Source organism: Eulemur rufifrons, chromosome 5 (genome assembly GCF_041146395.1).
Source record: "Eulemur rufifrons isolate Redbay chromosome 5, OSU_ERuf_1, whole genome shotgun sequence".
In the NCBI taxonomy this organism is placed as follows: domain Eukaryota; kingdom Metazoa; phylum Chordata; class Mammalia; order Primates; family Lemuridae; genus Eulemur; species Eulemur rufifrons.
The window spans coordinates 22678236-22700033 of NC_090987.1; the positions used below are offsets into that span (position 1 = coordinate 22678236).

Consider the following 21798-nt stretch of genomic DNA (forward strand, 5'->3'; position numbering starts at 1 on the left):
TACTGTTGTGCTTTTGTGTTTAACGATCCTGAAGACCCTCTGCTATACATTATGGATGATACCCAGGAAATAAATGGTGTATTGTCCTAAAGTTCTTAGAAACTGGTTTGAGATAAGATTCATGGCGAAGCAGCAAACAAATTATATTAAGTAAGCAAAATATACCAAGTAGTGTGGTATTGGTAACACTGAAAGATTCCATGGGAGAGATCCTTGCGGTGGCCCTCGGAGGGTGAGGTGGATTTGACAGGTCAAGGAGTATCTGGAGGTGGGAATGGGCACTGCCGGAGAACTGTCCTCCAAGTCAGGTTCTTGGTGCTCCTCAGAAAAAGAATTTCAGGACACATCAGTAAGCCAAAGCAAGCAGCTTTTATTGAAAGCAAAAGTGAAAGTATACACTCAAGAGCAAGAGAGCAGGCAGGCTCAAAAAGAGCAGCTGCACCGGGAAGATGTGGTTTTTGGTCTTTTAAAGTCTTGTGAATTGATGGGAGGACCATCCAAAGCTAAGCGGTTGACTTTTACTAAGAATTTGCAGAACTTCTAGAATTGGGTTCCTTCCCATTTTCATACTTGATATAGTTGTTTTGGAACTGTCATGGTGATTTCAAGGGCCAACCACAGTGTAAATAATGTAATTAGCTAAAGTTCATGTAAGGTGATCTAGACAACTGACAAAGCGGTTGAAGCCGGTTCTTGTCTGTGATTATCAACTCCCCTTAGTGAGACTTTAACACCTGTACCCACTCTGCAAGCCCCTGCATCTGGCTGTTAGCTTAGTAGTCAACCTTCTTGGGTGGAAAAGAGGGAGTGTTCCCCTCAAAGGAGGAGGAACAACGGCCAGCTCCATGGGGCTAGGCAGTGGACGAGCCTCTCTCTGTTCATCTCTGCTAAGACACATATGGCAGAGTTCCAGGTCCTCTGCACCTTTGGTCTTCTGCCTGAGGGTGATTTATTTCAGCACCTGCACCCACTGTGCAAGCCTGTGCACCCAGCTGTTAGCTTAGTGGTCTAGTTAGCTTCTACCTGAGGGTTGTTCATTTCAGCACCTGCACCCACTCTGCAAGCCCCTGCATCCAGTCTCAGCCCTGTCTCCTAGTCTCCTACTCTAACAGTAAGAGGGAGACAGAGCCCAATTCAGGGACAAGGAGGGTGAGGGAGCTGTGGGAAAGTTGCAGGCAGATCATGGCACTCCCGAAGGTGGTGGGGTTTGGTGCTCCATGGGGAATTGGCATGGTTTAGAGGATTTTCTTTTTTTTTCTTTTTTCTTTTTTTAATTTTATCTTCTTGGTGTTGGTGGCTTACACAGTATTCTTTTTTCTTTTTAAATGGATAAGATGTTTAAAAAAAATTCTATGCTTAATGATTTACACTAGGTTTTTTTCTTTTTCTTTCTTTTTCTTTTTTTTTTTTTTTTGAGACAGAGTCTCACACTGTTGCCCGGGCTAGAGTGCTGTGGCGTCAGCCTAGCTCACAGCAACCTCAAACTCCTGGGCTCAAGCAATCCTCCTGCCTCAGCTTCCCAAGTAGCTGGGACTACAGGCATGTGCCACCATGCCCAGCTAATTTTTTTCTATATATATATTTTAGCTGTCCATATAATTTCTTTCTAATTTTTTTTAGTAGAGACGGGGGTCTCACTCTTGCTCAGGCTAATCTCGAACTCCTGACCTCAAGTGATCTGCCAACCTCGGCCTCCCAGAGTGCTAGGATTACAGGCATGAGCCACCACACCTGGCCAAGTTACACAAGTTTTGTGGAAAATCTTATTCTTCCAGAAGATCCCATTTCCCAGAGGTTCTGGATGAAGGAGTGCTTTAGGAGGATTTTTGGCCAAAGATCAGAATTCTTGCTAAGACCCAAATTAATGAACGGGTTCTATTTGTCAGGCAGTAAGCGAAAGGCTCAGAACTTGGAGACACAAATATCAAAGTGTTTTCAATAAAGTCTCTCCACTTTCTACTCAAGGGAAGATTGGGTAATGATCTGTGGTTACTATTATGTGGCTATGGGCTGTGCTAGGAGCTTGGTCTCCATATTTCTGTTACTATAACATTGAGGTTTGCACATGCCTTTGACACTTGTATACACTGCAAGGGGTATTATTAGTACCATTTTCTTTGCAGAAAAATGTAGCTTGGTAGATGCAATTTACTATGGGAATCTAGAAAGTGACAGAACCTAGCTCCAGGGGAGTCTCACACAACTGCTGTGTTTATGACTCATTGACTCTGGGCATATGGGCAGGTGGCTTTCTGGGGGGACGGGCTTGTTCTCAGCACAGAGATGTTTTTTCCCTCCCTTTTAGGTGTGTTTCATACGTTCTCACTCCTCACACCCATTCTCTCTGTTCCAGCCAAATGGGCTCACTAGTGAGCATGCTGTGGGTGTCTCTGCTGCTACCTCTTACTCCAGCATTTCCCCACCTGAGTGTCCTCCTTTCTTCTTGATGCCTAAGTAAATTCTCTCCATCCTTCAAAGTCCACATCAAATTTTCCTCTTTATTTTTTCTTTAAAGGAAGCATTCTGCATAGAGCTTCAGTCTGAGGTCTTCTAGTTGGTTAACAATTAAAATGAAGCCATCTTGTCACTGGTAGCCCAAGCCCATGGACTATCCCGCCCCTGGACCCCCAGGTGGGGCCAGACATTACATAATAAGTTCCTGATATGAGCAGGATTTGAGAAATATAAAAAATGTGGATAATCATACGTCAGAGGGTAGCTAGGGGTGATTAAATGAGATTATATTAGTAGCTGCTGTTTATCGAAGGCTTACTAGATACAAGCTACCATGTATTTGTATATATTATCTCATTTAATTCTCATAATAATCTTCTATGGTAAGTTTTGTCATCCTTGTGTTACAATTGAAGAAACTGAAGTTCAGAGAAGTTATGTAACTGGCTTAAGGGCAGATAGCTAATATGGAGTAGAACTCGTTTCAAACCTAGTAAAGCTGGGCCTTGCAATCTGTGCTGTTAACCACTACAGAGTTCCTAGTATGCTGCCTGGTATACCGTAAGTGGTGGGCAAATGGTACCCATTACTAATATTGTTATCTTAAGTCTGAAAGGCAGGGAATATATCATTAATTAGCTTCATTTTACAGATGACAAAACTGAGGTTTAGTGGGGTTTAAATGACTTGCCCAAGATTACAAAATCCGTAAGTAGTAGAGCCTGGACTTCTATTAACCTCATGTCTGATGGTTTTTCCATTTTACTTAATGTCCTTCTGAGAAGGCTGGGTATATGCTGTGAAGGGAAGTTTCACCAGGAACTTGGCAACCAGTTCAGTTCTCTTAATTGTGTGTTGCAACAGGATCCTGAGTAGGGAGGAGGGAAGCATGCTGGTGGAACCCCTTTATGCACAGAATTCTTAACCACTTATAGGTGAGTGGCTACATCTAGAGATTGCGGAGCAGTCCCCAACTTTTTGGCACCAGGGACCAGTTTCATGGAAGACAGTTTTTCCACAGATAGTGTGGGATGGTTTCAGGATGATTCAAGCACATTACATTTATTGTGCACTTTATTCCTATTATATTGTAATATACACTATAAGCTTGCCACCAGATGCAGCTTGATTGTTGCTTGCCACTCACTGATAGGGTTTTGATATGAGTCTGCAAGCAATTGATTTATTAGGGTCTCTGTGCAGTCAAACCTCTCTGCTCATGATAATCTGTATTTGCAGCTGCTCCCCAGCACTAGCGACACTGCCTCAGCTCCACCTCAGATCATCAGGCATTAGATTCTCATAAGAAGCGCACAACCTAGATCCCTCTCATGCGCAGTTTGCAGTGGGGTTCATGTTTCTATGAGAATCTAATGCTGCTGGTGATGTGATAGGAGGCAGAGCTTATACAGTGATGCAAGCGATAGGGAGCGGTTGTAAATACAGATGAAGCTCCACTGGCTTGCCCACACCTACCACTCACCTCCTGTTGTGTGGCCTGGTTCTTCACAGGCCATGGACTGGTACTGGTTCGTGGCCTGGGGGTTGGGGACTGCAGAACTAGGGGAGCCACAGCCCCAGTGCCTCAGGACTCTGTACCCTTCCCCACGAGCTCTAAACATCTGATGATCAGCCTGCCCTGGCTACATGTCTGATTTCAAGACTCTCACTGTGGGTCAGCTATTTCTCAGGAAAGGCTTAGGGGCTTACGGATGACAGATTGCCAAGGTGGGAATGACAGATTCCCTTGGGCATTAGCACCCTGTGGTCAAGTTACAGTCAAGCCATTATGGCCTGTATTAGTTTTCTAGGGCCGCTGCAACAAATTGCCACTAACTAAGTGGCTTAAAATAAAATAATTTATTCTCTCATGGTTCTGTGGGCCAGAAGTCTAGAATCAAGATGTTGGCAGGATCACGCTCTGTTGAAGGCTCTAGGGGAGAATGTGTTCCATGTCTTTCTCTTAGCTTCTGGTGTGGCTGGCAATCCTTGGCAGGCCTTGGCTTATAGCTGCATAACTCCAATCTCTCCCTCCATTGTCATGTGGCATTCTTCCCCTGTGTCTTCACCTTGTCTTCATATAAGGACACTAGTCATATTGCATTAAGAACCCGCCCTACTCTAGTATGACCTCACCTCAACTAATTAGTTGGAATATCCCTATTTCCAAATAAGGTCACGTTGTGAGACACAGCGGTCATATTCTGGGGGAGGAACACCCATAGCATGTGCTCAATAGATTGGGCTGGAAGCTGGGACCTACAAGGGACATAGAGTACTAGGACAGGAGTCCAGACACCTGGGTCCTCTAATCCTGGCTTCCTCAGTAGGCAGCAGTGATATTAACCAAGGGCCTAGACCTTTCTAGGTGCCACTTTTCTCATCTATAAAATAAAGGGCTTGTACTAGATGTTCTGTAAGAGCTTCTCAGATCTAACAACATGGACTTTTCCAAGGCATTTATAATTCAGCTGCGGTGCTATGAGTGGCATATACAGTAAAAATAAACACAATAACTAAATATCATGTTTTATGGCAAAAGGAGTTCATCCTATATGCCCACTCTGATTTGGGGGCTGCCTGAAGTACTGAGTGGAGGATCACCCTGAGGCTGCTTTCAGGCCTGATGGAAAAGGCCATATCTGACAATGTTTGCCATGGGTTGCTGAAGAGAAAATGGCAGATGTATCGCTCCTGGTTTGGGAAGTCTGGTGGGGAGAGGTCAAAGTGAGCTGGAGTTTTCAAGGAGGGCTTTGTGAAGAAAGTGTAGCCAGCTGAACTCTAAGAGTTGGAGTATTCCTTCTTCTGTTTCCTGTACTGTTTTGACATTTCCATCTTGCCCTTGTTACATGATAAATAAACTAAAGTATTGGTTTACATCTCTCTCCCCCACGAGAATACGAGCTCCACTGGGCAGGTCTCATGTTTCAGTCATCTCTGAGTTCTTTGCACCTAATGTGATGCCAGGCACATTGTGGATGTTCCATAAATGACAAATTGATGATCAGATGAGGGAATATTTGGACAGGTGGTAGAAGGGTGATCTAGGTAAAGGCCCCGTTATTCAAGGGAGATTTTTGCAAAGCCCTGGTGTTTCCTTCATTGGCCTGTAGCCAGTGGACCCACTGCTTCCTGTTTGCTGGGGAAACACCCTCTCAACCTCGGTGGTTATTTGTCTAGTTTCATGAGAATGAGGCTGTAATTTCACTTCCTTTAAAGCTACTTCTTTTCCCCAAAAGAGCACACCACTGTGCTTGCTGGAAGTCATTACTTATGAGGTCCTAGGACTTCCCATGGGGAACAGATGCTACCTATGATATGTTCAGATTCTAACATTCTTTCTTCTTCCTTTTTTTTTTTTTTTTTTTTTTGTTGAGACAGAGTCTCACTTTGTTGCCCAGGCTAGAGTGAGTGCCGTGGCGTCAGCTTAGCTCACAGCAACCTCAGACTCCTCGGCTTAAGCGATCCTACTGCCTCAGCCTCCTGAGTAGCTGGGACTACAGGCATGCGCCACTATGCCCGGCTAATTTTTTCTATATAGATTTTTAGTTGTCCATATAATGTCTTTCTATTTTTAGTAGAGACGGGGTCTCGCTCTTGCTCAGGCTGGTCTCGAACTCCTGACCTCAGAGCGATCCACCCGCCTCGGCCTCCCAGAGTGCTAGGATTACAGGCGTGAGCCACCGCGCCCGGCCTCTTTCTTCTTAATGTTAGAAGAAAGGGACTTAGTAACTTCTTTTCCTGGAAACCACAAAAGATTCACAGGAAATTTTAATGGATTTAATTTTGAAAGGATAAAATACATGTACATTTAATTTTTAATTTTTTTTGTGGAGACAGGTTTTTATTATTTCACCAAGGCTGGTCTCGAACTCCTGGCCTCAAGCAATCATCTCGCCTTGGCCTCCCAAAGTGCTGGGATTACAGGTTTGAGTCACTGCGACTGGCCCATTATATATTTTTAAAAAATGAAAATGGCCTTAACATATTTTTACATGTAAAATATTAAATGTTCATTGTAGGGTGTCCTAAATTTTTATATAGATACAATGAACAGGAATTTAGAAAGGTAGAAACAGTAGGTAGGGAGTTAAAGGCATCTTTTTCTATAACTAGAGTCAGTTTCAGGTGCACTTCACTTTACGTTGTCAGGAACTGGCAAAAACTTTAGAAATAGAGTCCAAGAACAGAGTCCTGAGAAGAAACAGGATTCTTGCGCTAAGTGTAGTACTGAGCACTACATAAGATCAGAAGGGGTCCATGTGCAGTGGCTCATGCCCATAATCCCAGCACTTTGGGAGGCCAAGGAGGGAGGATTGCTTGAGCCCAGGAGTTCAAGATCAGAAGGGAATGAAGGAGAATTCACTTGCACAGTCTCAGCACAAATAGAGAGGGCTGCCCACAGTACAAGGAACAAAACGAAGGCAAATGACACAGCCATGCAAATAAATGCACCCCAGCCAAAAAAAGGAGGAAAGTAAGGAAAGAAGAATGATACCAAGTCAAAGACAATGAAAGAGCCAGATTCCATAACTCAAGAACAGACAGGCAAAGCCAATCCAACATCTGGGTAACTGATCCCACGTAGCAAATTTTCCAAAGGGAGTAGTGAAAGTATTCAGAGATATAATACAGGAAAAATTTCATGAAGTGAAGAACTAAACAGATCTGAAGGGCACCTTATAAACCAGAAAACACCAATACACAGTAATCAATATTGAGTATGATTATATAAGAGTCAATATGAACATACATCCTGGTGAAGCTACTGAATTAAAGAAAGAATTCTTCAAGTATCTAGGAAGGAAAAAAAACAAATTGCCTATAAGAAATAATCAGGAAAAAAAGATGGGGTGGCCCCAGGCTTCTGTGCAATGAGAAGCCAGTGGAACAAGTTCAGCCAAGGTCTGAGGGAAAGTTTAAGAAGATTCATTACACCAGCGAGGTTGTCATTCAAATAGAAAGACCACAGGTAATTGGTCCCCAATATGAAAGAACTCAGAGAACGCTGATCCCCGCCTTACCCTCAAACCATTCTGGCAAAAGATTCTGAAGTGATGAAATTCAGGCCACCAAGAAATGAATCAAAATTAAAATCTTAGCGATGGATAGTTATGGTAACAGGACTGTTGTTGAGCCTCAAATCCATTTTGATAAATAGTTAAGCCTAAGTAACTGGAGGAAATACGATGGGAGAACAGAATGCGTTATACAACAGTGAAGCAAACAGAATGTAAACAACAGTGTGGAGGAGGCAGGGGTACAATAGCGCAATGACAGCACACTGTCAAACAGCTAAAGCGGTCTAAAACAGGAACAAGTAGTTCAAATTTTTCATATCTCCATCCTCTTAATTTTCGTAAACTTTTTTAACCTCAGAAAGATCTTTTAGGAACTAATATTTGCTGTGGCAAAGCAACAATTATTTAAAATCCAGCAATTCCTTCAGCTTCACTTTAGTTTCCTTTTCTTCTGTGGAAGTGAAATCAGGTTTAAGCCTCTATTTTTAAAAAGCATGTTAAGTATGGTGTCATTCTTTTAAAATTATTTGTTGTGTTTACCTGTTCATCCATCCTGTCTGCATACCTGCATAGGGAAAAGCCCATTACTGTCATCACCAAATGTTAGTCCTAATTATTTTTGGTTGGTGGAATTTTGGATTTTTTTTTTGTTTTGTTTTCTTCTTTGTACTTTTCTTTTTGCCTAACGAGCATGTATCTATCATTTTAACAAAATGGATAAAGTCATTATTTAGAAAGGGCAAATGATAGAATGGAAGAAACTTTGCAACATATGGAAGAATAAGTATTATATGCATAGGACATAAAGAACTTCTACCAAATAATAGGAAAAAGGCAAAATGCTAGTTAAAAAATTGGATGGGTCAGGCGTGGTGGCTCACATCTGTAATCCTAGCACTCTGTGAGGCCGAGGCCGGAGGATTGCTTGAGCTCAGGAGTTCAAGGACCAGTCTGAGCAAGAGTGAGACCTCAACTCTACTAAAAACAGAAAAAATTAGTTGAGTGTGGTGGCATGTTCCAGCTACTTAGGAGGCTGAGGCAGGAGGATTGCTTGAGTCTTGAAGTTTGAGGTTGCAGGGAGCTATGATGACGCCACTGCACTCAACCCCAGAGCGACAGAGCAAGACTCTGTTGCAAAAAAAAAAAAGTTGGATGATAACTTATAGAAGAAGAAATGCAAATGAGCAATAAACATATAAAAGAATGCACAACCACACCAGAAATCAGAGAAATGCAAATTAAAATGAGATTTTTTTTTTTCTTTCAACCTCTCTCCTCAGACTGATAACAATTAAAAAAGATTGTTAATATCCAACGTTGGTGAGGGTTCCTGGGAATGAGAGGTTTCATACACTTTTTGTGGAAGTATAAATTGAGAAGGCTTTTTTGGAGGGCAATTTGGAGCTACTTTTCAAAATTTAAAATGCATATCCCTTTGATCTAATAAATTCACTTTCTCAGATCTCTTAGAAAAACACTCTCATAGATGCCCATGGATATATGTTCAAGGATGCTCATTTAGTTTTTTTTTTTTTTTGGTGGAAACAAATCAGGGGACCCTGTACTGTGGAAAACTCCCTATTATGAACACAGTGGATTTGTATGTACTGATAAGGAAGGTTCTATATGATGTATTACTAGGTGAAAAATGGAACAGCAAATAGTAGACTGATCTCAATTGCACAAACAGAGCCTTACATACACGTGTGTGTGTGAGATGCAGGCATGTAAATGCAGAGAAAAAGGACTGGAGCGATACCTACCAAGCTTGCCACTGGCTGCCCCTGGGGAGAGCTGTGGGGCTGGGCAAGAGCAGGAAGGGCTGGTATGTTTTAGACTCTACACCTTGTGGTGTTGGAATCTTTCGTAGTGAGAGTTTATTCATTTATTATGTACATAATTTTTAAGAATCTGAAGAAAGCAAGAGGGGTAGAAGAGCTTAAATCATCCTAACCTAATCATATGATCTAGACAAGGCTGGGGCTGGGACCTAAAGTGGAGTTGGTGGCAGAAAGCAATGGGGAGAGGGGAAGAGGGAGAGGGGATGTTGGGTGCTCGAGACCGACCCTGCAACACTGAGGAGCAATCACTTGTTCTTGTAGGACACGCTGATTGCAGAGTTTCTATCCTGAAATTGCCCGTTCTTGGGTACAGTTCAGTTGTGAGTGTGCATTGACTGAACGAGGAGCTCTGTAGGACGGTGAGGGGAACTCTCAGAAAAGATGGAGGAGGGTTGGGCCTTGGGGTGCAGCATTTCATGGAAGTATCTCTCATTCCACTTTGAAAATGTTCAGTTTTACTGTAATGTTCATGGAATGTGCCTGTTAGGGACTTCTAGTCAGAGAAGACCACCTTAGAGATGAGGGCCACTGGTCTTTTTACCGTTCTTCCCCATTACGTAGAGGAAGTTTTGCATTTTAGAGACTGGTGTTATATCTGAGTGGCTACTGTCAAAGGTGCGGGTCTGCCTTCCAGGGGAGTGTATTGTGTGTTATCCAAGAGTGAGCTCTGAGAAGGACCCACAACCCTCTCTTCTGTTCCCATAGGGCAGCAATTGAAGAGAAATATGGCAAAGATCTGCTCAACCTCTCCAGGAAGAAGCCATGTGGACAGTCTGAGATCAAGTAGGTGCCATGTCTCTTTCTCATTTCCAGGTTGGCTAATAATGCCCAGGATGCCCCATCGCTTCAGCAGAGTTGGCCAGCAGGCTGAAGTGTGTTGGCTGAATTTATTTTTATTTTTTTATTTTTTGAGATGGGATCTGGCTGGGATCCAATCTGTGATCCTCCTGTCTCAGCCTTCCAGCAGCTAGGACTATAGTAGGCATGTGCCACGATGCCAGGCTGAAAAAAGTTTTAATTGTTTTTTCTTATTTTCAATCGTGAAAAATCTAGACAAGCAGAAAGAAGGTGAAGATGGACCGTGAAGCCACAACCCATTATTAGTATTCTCTAAATTTTACTTGAAGTCTTTTTACATATATACTTTTCTATAGGTAGGATTATATTATATATAATTTTATATTAATACTAGAAATTTAATAGGGGGATTTTCATTATATATGTATGCCTATAAAATAATATATATTTAAAATAAGATTGCTATAAAATTATATGTAAAATATAAAATTATGTATGTATTTGTGGTTTGTGAAAACTATGAAACTGTCTCTGTACCATTTGATTGTTCTTACCACCAATGTGAGATTTCTGTGCCATAATTATTTTACTCTTCAATCATTCGTCAAATACTCTGAGGATATAGAAATGACCAGGGCATGGTGCCTACTTTAGGAATATACTCCCTTTTACACAGGCCTGGCTTTCCTGGCATTATTAAAGAACCCACACTTAGAAGGGCTTCATAATTGGTTTAATTCTCTGCCGTCACTGTTCTGAAATTTGAATAATTTATAAACACGAGGCCTCACATTTTCATTTTGCAGTGGGCCTCATGAAGTATGTAGCTGGTCCTACTAATATGGAAATTTTAGATTCCTTCCCTAACTTGAGCTTGTTAAAGGAGGCTTGGGAGAAGTAGGTCTGGCTCTCTTTGTAGACCTAATCACATAACATAACTTACCTGGATACTGCTTTGGCTGTGCTACAAACACCTGCAGAGAGACCTGGAGGTTTCTGTCCCCTCAGAGTTCCTAATGGGGGCAAAACGACATCTGTTGCTTCTAACACACACACACACACACACACACACACACACACACAAACACACACACTCATACACTCATCCAAGATTACAAAGAAAGGTATTGGATTATGGAGAAGGAGGAAAACATTGGGAGATGCTGAAAATATTAATAGTTACATAAACCTAAAAAAACTTGTTACCCTCAGACATAGGACATTAGTACAAGGATAATTTGTTTATTCATTGATTAATTATATCATATTTTATTTTTGATGTTTTAAATGAAAATTTAAAAAAGCCAGAAAAACAAAAAGGCAAACATAATGAAAATCTATATAACTCATCGCCTAGATTTTATAATTATTAACAATTTTAAACACTTTAAATTTAAACCTGGAGTCAGCTAGTTCTCCAAGTGTACCTGGTTCCTCTTAGCAATTAATTGTATTTAGAGACCAAACTCTCAGCTCTAGTGATGGTCATTGTCACAGAGGTATCATTGTTTGTATTCTTTCTCAGGGGACAGATTTAAAATTGTAAGTTCATATTGATATTTCCAATTCCAGTTTAACTTTATAGGGTTTTGCTTAACTTCTTTAATTTTATGTTTGTATTTCTTTCGTCTTACACTGGAACCATGACAATATTAGCATAATTATTTGCTTTATTTGAAAAAATATATATATATTTTGAGACAGAGTCTCACTCTGTCACCCTGGCTAGAGTGCAGTGGCACACATCATAGGTCACTACAATCTCCAACTGCTGGGCCCAAATGATCCTCCTGCTTCAGCCCCCTGAGTAGCTGGGACTACAGGCATGCACCACCACAGCTGGCTAATTTTTCTATGTTTTGTAGAGATGGGGTCTCGATCTTGCTCAGGCTGGTCTCAAACTCCTGGCCTCGAGTGATCCTCCCACCTTGGCCTCCCAGAGTGCTAAGATTACAGACATTAGCCACCCCACCTGGCCTGACAATCTATAGTGTTTCAAAATAATATCAATATTGCCACTAATAATAAAACTTCTGAATGAAGTTTAATATTTTTTTTCAGTTCCTTGTGATGTTAGGAATCCAGCTAAGCCACATCTAGACCGCTAACCCACAGAAACTGTGAGATAATAAATGTGTGTTGTTTTATGCTGCTGAGTTTGTCATGCAGCAATAGAATAAAAAAACTAATACAATTTGTTTAATGTCTGTCTCCTCCATTAGACTCTGAGGTCTGGGATGATGTCTATTTATACCATTGAATCACCAACATCTGACACCATGCCTGGCTCATAGTTTATGGTCAATAAGTATAAGATGATTGATTAAATGAATGAAAAAGGTGGCAGCCAAGAGCTAGGGTTTGAACACTTCCTTTATTGCCTTGCATTCATATTTCTATTGCCATACTTTAAAGAATGACTGATATTCTTATGAGAAGGGGATCACAACTTGTATATTATCATTGGGGAAAATGCAACATGAAGAGTTTTGGCATCTTGTCCTGCCCAAGTGAACAGTGAAGAATTGCTTGTGCCTGGGATTGAGGAAACTGGACTTAAGAAGTCTTGGCCTTTTGCTGTCTTCTCAAGTTCATGGGCAAAGATGAGTCTGTAGGCTCTAAGTTAAGATGTGGGCAGAGAGAAGCATGCAAGGGCATTATAATAAAATTGTACAGACGATTTCCAGAACTGAAATTATATATGTGCTTGTGTTCTAGCACTCTGAAGCGGGCCCTTGAAGTCTTCAAGCAGCGTAAGTGATTTTTAAAAAATGTATTTGCTGCCCTTGGCAAGCTCTGTGTCTGTCATCAAAGGTGGGTTTTAAATTGAATGGCAATTTCATATTGGAAAATGAAAAAATTAGGGCAACTCTTAAGGTGAGAAATAGCTCTGCAGAGTTGATATGAGCTGGAGAACCCTTCATACCTGCGCATCGTGATGTGCCTTTGCCCTACTTAGAGCGATGCTCCTCTCACTTGAGTGGGCATCAGACTTACCTGAAGGAATTGTTATTAACGCAGATTTCTGGGCCCCATCCCCAGAGTTTCTGATTCAAGATGTCTGGGGTGGGCCCTAAGATTCTGCATGCCTTGAAAGTTCCCAAGTGATGCTGATGTCTGGTCAAGGGACCACACTGGGAATACCTGCTTTAGAGGATTGTCTACCTTGCTTAGTTCTGTCTCAGAGAAACAGTCATCCAGGTGCTCACCTGCCCACCTCAGACACTCTTGTCTACCAACCTCACCCCTTTTATGATCTTATGCTGGGTCTGCTTTCCTTCTCCCAGAGCCACCTCTGCAAGGCTTCAGACTTTGGGACAGTGTCTTGCCATTTCTCCCAGATCACCAGACGTTTTTATCCAGGAGAAATCTTTACTTACAAGCATCACAGGAAACATTGTCTCCGTTTTCTCACCTCTTACTCCAGTCTGGCTTGTGGCCCTGCCACTCACCTGGAACTGCTCTCTCCAAGGGATACCAGCAAGCTTTGCGTCACTAAGTCCAGCAGACAATTTCAGGCCTCTTCTAACTTGACTCTTCAGTAGCATTCAATGCTTGGATTCTTCCCGCTTCTCTGGCTACTTCTCTGTTCCCTTCTTTGTCCTTCTCTACCCAGCTTTTCAATACTGCGGGTCCTCAGAGCTTGATCCTAGCCCTTTTCTCTTCTCAGTCTGTCCAGGTAAACCCGTCCTCGTCCCTGGCATCAGCTACTGCCTTTACACAGAGAATGTACAGATGTATATCTTCAGTCCAGAACTCTCTAAACACTAGACCTTACATTCTGACCACCTACATAATCTTTCTTCTTGGAGATTTCAAAGGCACCTTGAATTCAAAATGTTTGCAACTGATCTCATAATCTTCCAGGTGATTACCTAAGGAAGACTGAGACCTGTTTTTTGAACCACATCCTGTTGTCTCCTTAAGAATTCTTATTTATTCTTCTCTTCCCAAGGTCAGGATGCTATACCCTAGAAGTGACAGGGTCCCTTCCTCATTCTTCTCCTTCAGCCTCTTAAGAGGAGACCGAAGTGGGAGGTAGTTCCCTTGTCTTTTGGACTTATTTTCTTATTTTGAATGGAACATTCTAATTTTATAACATTTCTTGAGAGTGGTAAAAGCTGATTTGGAAAGGAAATAGAAAGTCTTTGGAAATAACAATGTCAAAATTGTCAGGGTTCATCTCTGCTGGGGTGAAGTTCTACTTCCCTGTGTCTTTTGGAGGGTAAGGAGTCATTTTCTTCCTGTGAAGGTCATCTTTGCTTTTCTTGGGTGGCTAATTATTTATGTGGTATCATGTCTAAAAGGGAAATGGAAGACATAAGTAATGATGCCCTCAGAATTCTTTCTCACTTCTTATTTCCATAGTTTGACCTTTGGAATTCAGCCAGCAGGTTTTTATTTAGTTCCTGTTATTCCAATGTGATGACAACCCAGAGTTAGGAAGTTTGGGGTGAGGCCCTTGCACCTTGGTCTTCAAGGGGTCCTGTCCAGTTCTAATATTCTCCAGGCCTGAGGAACTTCCTCTAAGGCTTTCTGTTTTCCAGAATACTTGGTGCTTCCAAGCTAAGGGTTTTAACACAGCATAGTATATGTAATGTGGGCTTAAAGCATTTCTGTAGCCGGTTGAGTGGTTCTTGACCTTTGTAAATGTTAGCTAAATATATATTCATCTTAACTTTTCCATAGAAGGTGTCTTCTTCTCTCTTTAGCTCATCAATTAATACACTTCTCAAGGTAAGGACAGTATCTTTTTGTGTTCCTTATAGATACTGTAAGGACAACTATGGTGTGGCCCAAGAGAACCCCACCATAGGCTGGGTCTTAAAATTTTTGACCTTACAAAATGCCAAATTTCCTCCAGAAAAGTTGTGCTGATTAATTTCCAACCAACAGTGCTGTTTTCCTCATGTTTGCCAATACCAAGAATTTTCACTCTTTGAAAATTTTGCCATACTGGGGGTTTGGATTTCAAAGTTTTGCATTCTTTTCAATAGTTCTAAGGCTTGATATATTTTTAAATGTTTATTGGCCATTTAGCCACTCTTTTTTGAATTTCATGTTCTTTAACTGATTTTTAAATTTTGAAATATATGTTTTCTCTTTTGATTTGTGAAAGCTCTTTTAACATAGCTATTTGCTCTTTGTTATATAAATTGCAAATATTTTTCTGGTTTGTCACGTACCTTCTAACCTTCTTCAAGGTTATTTTGACACATACAGTGTAAAATTTTTTCCTAGACATATCTGTTCATCTTTCAGTCTTTCTAGCTTTATCTGTCAGTGTTTCTAGTTCTAATGCCATGCTTTGACCTGTTTTCCTAGAACAAGTAAAATAAAAAGTTAACTGTTTTCTATTATAAAGGCAACCCATGTTCCTTGTAAAGATCTTAAAAAAAATAAAGGTGAAATAATCACCAATAGGCCGGGCGCGGTGGCTCACGCCTGTAATCCTAGCACTCTGGGAGGCCGAGGCGGGTGGATCACTCAAGGTCAGGAGTTCGAGCCCAGCCTGAGCAATGAGTGAGACCTCGTCTCTACTAAAAATAGAAAGAAATTATCTGGCCAACTAAAATATATATAGAAAAAAAAAAAAATTAGCCGGGCATGGTGGCGCATGCCTGTAGTCCCAGCTACTCGGGAGGCTGAGGCAGTAGGATTGCTTAAGCCCAGGTGTTTGAGGTTGCTGTGAGCTAGGCTGACGCCACGGCACTCACTCTAGCCTGGGCAACAAAGCGACACTCTGTCTCAAAAAAAAAAAAAAAAAAAGAAAAAAAAAAGAAATAATCACCAATAATCTTTCTACCCAGGGATAACGTTGGTTGCTCAAATTTTGGTGTATGACCTTTTTTTTTTTTTTTAAATAAATGTTCATGTTCATGAGATGTTAGAGATGGAAAGAACCTTGGAGGTCATCCAAAGAGAATGAAGAATCAAGTTTGAAATTGTAGTGGTTTTAGTAATGTCTCCTAGGATATAAGCTTCATGAGCTGGGACCTTGGCTACTTTTCTCCCCAGCCCTGGGCATACACTGGGTTAGTAACCATTGGTGGTAGGAAGCTAAGCTGAAGATTTTCCAGCCTTGGCCTTGGTGGCCAGAACAATGCTAGGCACATAGAGGTGCTCAATAAATGTTGGTGAACAAATAAACTGATATTCATTTTACCACTTGCTCCAATATTTTCTGTATATATATATTTTTGTATTTTGTAAGATTTTATATATTCGAATTCAGATATATGTAGACCTTAATTATTGTTATTTAAAAATTCTTTTTGCAGAAGTAGACAATGTGGCACAATGTCACATTCAGCTTGCACAGACTCTAAGAGAAGAGGCCAGGAAGATGGAAGAATTCAGGGAAAAGCAAAAGCTACAACGGAAAAAGGTTGGGTTTGCCTATGTGTTAAGCTGTTGCCTTTTCTTCTGCAGAAAACCCCAGGCTTGTTTGCTCACTGCACTCCTCAGCTCAGCTCCCACCTTCATGCAACCATGCTCTTCTTTTAGCCTGAGGAATTATTTATTGGGGTTCCCCTGTGGGGATCACTCCAGATGGGCATACACATTTCTGTACCCCGGGCCAGTTCTCCCTTCGTTAAGTTCTTGCAGGATTCCGGGGTCCAGCTTGCATTTCTTTGCAGATCTGCTGCCACTATTTGAACTAGCACTGGAAGGGGAAGCCCTCTGTGTTCACTAGAGTCCAGCACACAGCTGGAGGTTCCCTCCTCCTGGACAAGGCAGTAAGGGGAGGAAGAAGAAGTGGAGGAGACTCTCACTCCCTCTGAAGACCACAATGCAGTCGATCTACCCTATCTTACCAATGGGAAACTGAAGCCCTGGGGACTCTAAGTCCTTTCTGTCTTCAAAGCAACTACAGTTTTTCATTGATGGGATTTACTCTGGCCAACTATGTGGAAGGGGATGAGCGTCAACAAGAGTTCATAAAACTGGCAAATGTTTGGGAAGTTACAAGGATCAATAAAAGAAGTCCAGGTTTATATTAAAGTGTTACTCAGGCTAGACCAGCTACTCTTCTGACTTCCTTCTATTTCGTTACTGAAAGACTTATATATTCAGGTTGCCCTGGCAGCCAAGTAGGGCCCTTCCAGAATTTCTGTATCTGGTCTCCAAGACTGGAACCCGGCCTCACATGGGGAATAAGCTCTTCCCTATCTGGCACCCAGAGATTTTCACCCGGGTCTCCTGGAACAGCTCTGCATGGACTTTTTCTGACCTCTTTCACCCCTCCTGGAGATCTCTTTGGAAAACTGAGGTTGTTGTCTGCAGTGTGTGTATCCAGCAAACAGCCAGCCATTCAGGCTGACCCTGCCCTTACCTCAATCTCAGCAACTTTGCCTGGGGTTCTAAGTTGGAGCCTAGGTCCAGCTGCTTCAGTGGCCACTTGTGTCTGGAGTGGGTGGCAGTATCTTATGAGCCTGCCTACTCGTGGCACCCTACTGCCTCTTCTCATCTTACAATCTGTACTCGTGCTGTGCTTGTCACCAGAAAGAGTGGGCAGAACTGGACACTGAGGGAGCATCTCAGCAAGTGCGTTCACACACTGTCTCAGCTGCACGCATCAGGTCTGTGGGTGCCTCTGGCCCAGAGCCTTTTTCAGAGCAGAAACAGCATGTATATTACACCCACTGATGATCTGACCCTTCTGGCCGATGTTGCCAGGCCTGCCCACCCCTCTCATGCCCTAGACAACCAGAGTCAATGCACACGTGGTTTCCCCTAAAAGGAAGGGAGAATCATATCATCACATTTTTGAGTGCCTGTTCCTTTCAGGGAGAGTTTTGTTAATTTTGCAAGACTTCCGAAACTTCCCCTCCTCACAAGTTACACAGACCAAATTCTTGTAGCTAGAAGAACATGCTCTGAATTCTGTTAAGCAATAGAGTACGTAGATCAACCCCCACTATCCTCCAAGTTCCCTTTATTCTGTGTGATCTTTACAGCAGGAAAATACTTTCAGATCTTTCTTTGAGAAGTCCAAAGTTTATTAATAAATTTGTAATTCCTTGTGTCACAATGAACTCTGGGTTGTGCCACTTCTCTTTCTCTTTTTTTTTTTGTCTTGGTGCTCTGCAATATTAATACTTCTGTATTTATATATTCTTCTTTTAAAAAGCATGAAACTTCGGGAAAAAATGTGTTAGTGCTAACTTCTCATTTTTTAATGGTCAAACCTTGCATGTTTTGGTCTTTCACTTCTTGGAAATTAAGCCATTTCCACTTATCAAGGAAAGCCATCAGTTGGTTTCTTTTAATAAACTGGGGCAGAGGAGATGCAGGTGGAACGGCTGGTCGGGAGGCTATGGCACGCTAACTCCTACAGCTAACGTGTTCTGAGGTGTTGGCCAAGATAGGCATGGTCATCCTGCTCTCGCTGAGCACAGAGCCAGGCCAGACAGATGGATGTGATGCAGACATCATGACGAAATGTGATGAGCCCTCCATGATGAGGGAAATGAATGAAGGCACCATCTGAGCACACCGTGGGGACACATAACCTCACCTATGGGGCTGGGGCAGGCCTCCTGGAAGAAATACATGGATGCTAAAACCAGTAGAGTGAAAGTCCATATAGATGAGGAGGTGAGGGGTTGGCAGGGTAGGGGGATCTCAGAAGGCATTCTTAGGGGTCTTGACGTTTGAGGGTGCTGAGGCTTCCTCCCCAGCCCAGAAATGTCCTCGGCATGAAAAAGACAACACATGACCAGTCATCTATCCTCTGGAGCCCACTTTGTTTTACCGTCTCAGCTAAGACTGGGATGGTCATGGAAGAACGTTGTGCTGCCTGTGTTGACAGCCATCTCCACAGAAAGGAAATTCCGTGGTTACAGAGAGTGAGGCTTCCTGTTTTCAGGATACAGTCTGGGTGTGGGTAGACAGAGAAATGGGCCACAAAGTAGCCATTTCAATAATTTATTCCTGGGTTATTTGGGTCATTTGCAAATCTCTTCTTCCTTTCCCTCCCCCGCTTGCTTCTCTCCACCCTATAAAGAGATGATTGTGTTTTTGTACTCTGTTGTGTTATCAGTAATAAAATGCAATCAAATTTCCACTGGATTTGGTCTGAGTGGAAAGTCTCAGGGTCCTAGGAGAGACACTATCCTGAGGATGCCTGAAAGAGAAACTTTGACTCACTGGGGTCACCATGAGTAGGTTACCCTATAAATGAACACAGACGTGAGCAGGCTTAAATCACCATGGTGTAGCAGACAGAGCTGGACCTGAAGTCTCTGCCACTAACTCACTGGATGGCCTTGAGAAAAGGATATCACGTCTTGGGCCCCAGGGGTCACGCTTGTCAGGTTAGGGAGCTGGATTGATGCTTTCTAAGTTCCCAATAGCTTTCAAATGCCAGGAATCCCTGAAGGCAGAGGGAGGAATGATAGGAAGTAAAAAGGCTTGGCTGGTTGTAGAGCTTTGCAGCCACCTGAGAAGTGCTTGAAGCAGGTGTTACATAGAACCTAGAGATAAGGAGGCTAGCCTGGGCCACAGGCTAAAATATAGCAGCAGCTCCCAACTGGAAGAGTAGCAATATATATACTCAGACTATTATAGAAAGGACCTTGGAGTAGACAAATATTTCTAACTGATATGCTCTGTGTAGCCTGGCAAAATCAGGAACCGTTACTAAATAAATAAACCCAGCTTCCTCCTCCTGGCAGGGGGACATAGTCACTTACGTGAACCACCGCTTCCTGCTTGTGATGGCAAAGACTGGCCATGTGTCTTTCCATGTGGGGCTCATGTTGGAGCCTTGTCCGTTCTCTGTGTTGGCGCTGTCTTCACCATGAGCAGGTGAAGGGCCAGCTCCTGGTACCTCCAGGTACTTTCACCTGGGCTGGAAGATGACCGCTGGGTTCTCTGAGGACTCTCTGAAGCTCCCCCAAGGGAATTTCATACACTCCACAAACCTCATATTTGAAGTGAGACAATTCCCAGTATTTTATCCAGATACCTTAAAAATCCATCCAACCCTGTTTGTGTGTTATCGTAATGGACAAAATCTTAATTTTTATGTGTCTGGAAGGACCTACATTTGAATTTTATTTTCAATATGATTGTATCACTTTTGCACGAAATCAATGTCTTTGCTCATTTTGAATTATTGCATCTCTTCATGTTTACACTGCTTGGTTTCACAGAGCTATCATAAGGATGATGGGCAATAAATTTAGGGTAATGATTAGGAACAAGGGCACTGGAGTCAGGCTCCTGGGTTCAAATTTCAACTCTATTACTTGCTGACTGTGTTACTTTGGGAAAGCGAATCACTTCAGTACTACCAGGAAAATGGGGACACAATTGTGATACATGAAAACTGCTTAGCACAGAAGTGCTTGATTAAATGGGAGCCACTGTGATTATTTCTGAGAGGTATATCTTTATTATTGGCACTATTATTTAATATTTTGGCTCATAAGAGTATTTGACATTGCAGCCACAACAAAGAAATTACTCCCAAGTGAACTCAACAGAGGAGTTTACCTTTCCCGGGTTAGATAGGGTATAAAGAACAGTAGAACAGCTTCTTTTAGTTGTCCTACAAACATTTTTTTTCTTTAATACTGTCTGGGCACCTTGCTCATTAAGGGTGTGTCATTAATGAGCTACAGGAGTGAATGTTCACAAATCCCTGATTTAACTGTGCTGACATATGCTTACAGAATAAAGACCCTCTTTAAAATATAAATGGTGCTTTAACAAAAGTTTTAAAATTCCTTTTTGAAATAAAAGTTCCTGGATCCCAGATTTACTGAAGAGACTGCTCTAAGGTGATTAGTGAGTCTCCTTGATGACTGAGAGTTCAGGCTCTTTTGTTCAACTGCTCAAGTTCAAAGTCAGGCTCCATCATTAGCCAACAGACCTTGGGCAAGTTGTTTGGGTTCTGTGTTCTGCAACTTCCTTATTTGTGAATTGGGGGTAATAAATAGCGTATGTACCTTCTAGGTGGTGTGAGGACAGAATGAGATAATCCATACTGAACACTTAGCTCTCAAGATCAGCTGGAATTAATAAAAATTTGTGTCTTTATTAATAGTGCTTGTGGTCTCTTCACAGACAGAGCTTGTCATGGATGCTGTCCATAAACAAAAGAGCTTACAATTCAAGAAAACCATGGACGTGAGTCACACTTTATTGCCTTTTTTTGGGTAATAGTAACATTCTCTGAAAGCCTGTGCTGCATATGAGCATATTTCTACTCAAACAGCATTTCAATAATGTTATTATTTATTAGTGCAGTGTTTTAGGAAAAACAACCTTCAGTGGTTTTTCTTTCTTTCTTTCTTTTTTTTTTTTTTAAGGCCTTGGAAAGATTGAAGATGAAACTAGACAGTGGAAATACAATGGGTTATCTTTCTGGTAACCTGGGAAAATATAGCAAGACAATTTAAATATTTTAGGCTAAGACACAAAAGTGTATATAGTGTATAATACCATTTATCATGTTGAATTTATAATTTTACCCGGTGACTATTTTGAATCCTGATTGCTCACCTATTTTACTGAGTGACTCCTTCCTGTTTTAAGATACCTGAAAATTGTAAAAGCCTTCTGTCCTTTTAGTAATTTACAAAAAATGCTTGGAGGCCGGGCACGGTGGCTCACTCCTGTAATCCTAGCACTCTGGGAGGCTGAGGTGGGCGGATCGCTCAAGGTCAGGAGTT

General features: G+C 41.9%; 1 protein-coding gene across 1 annotated transcript in view; it reads left to right on the forward strand.

Annotated features, from left to right (window-relative positions):
* The window catches only part of PSTPIP2 (proline-serine-threonine phosphatase interacting protein 2), a 68676-nt gene that overhangs the window by 31775 nt on the left and 15103 nt on the right, over nucleotides 1-21798 (forward strand). Inside the window, exons 3-6 of the mRNA XM_069468443.1 lie at nucleotides 10022-10099; nucleotides 12833-12867; nucleotides 16396-16502; nucleotides 21191-21253. Coding sequence (XP_069324544.1) covers nucleotides 10022-10099; nucleotides 12833-12867; nucleotides 16396-16502; nucleotides 21191-21253 — 283 coding nt within the window. The remainder of the gene's footprint in view (nucleotides 1-10021; nucleotides 10100-12832; nucleotides 12868-16395; nucleotides 16503-21190; nucleotides 21254-21798) is intronic.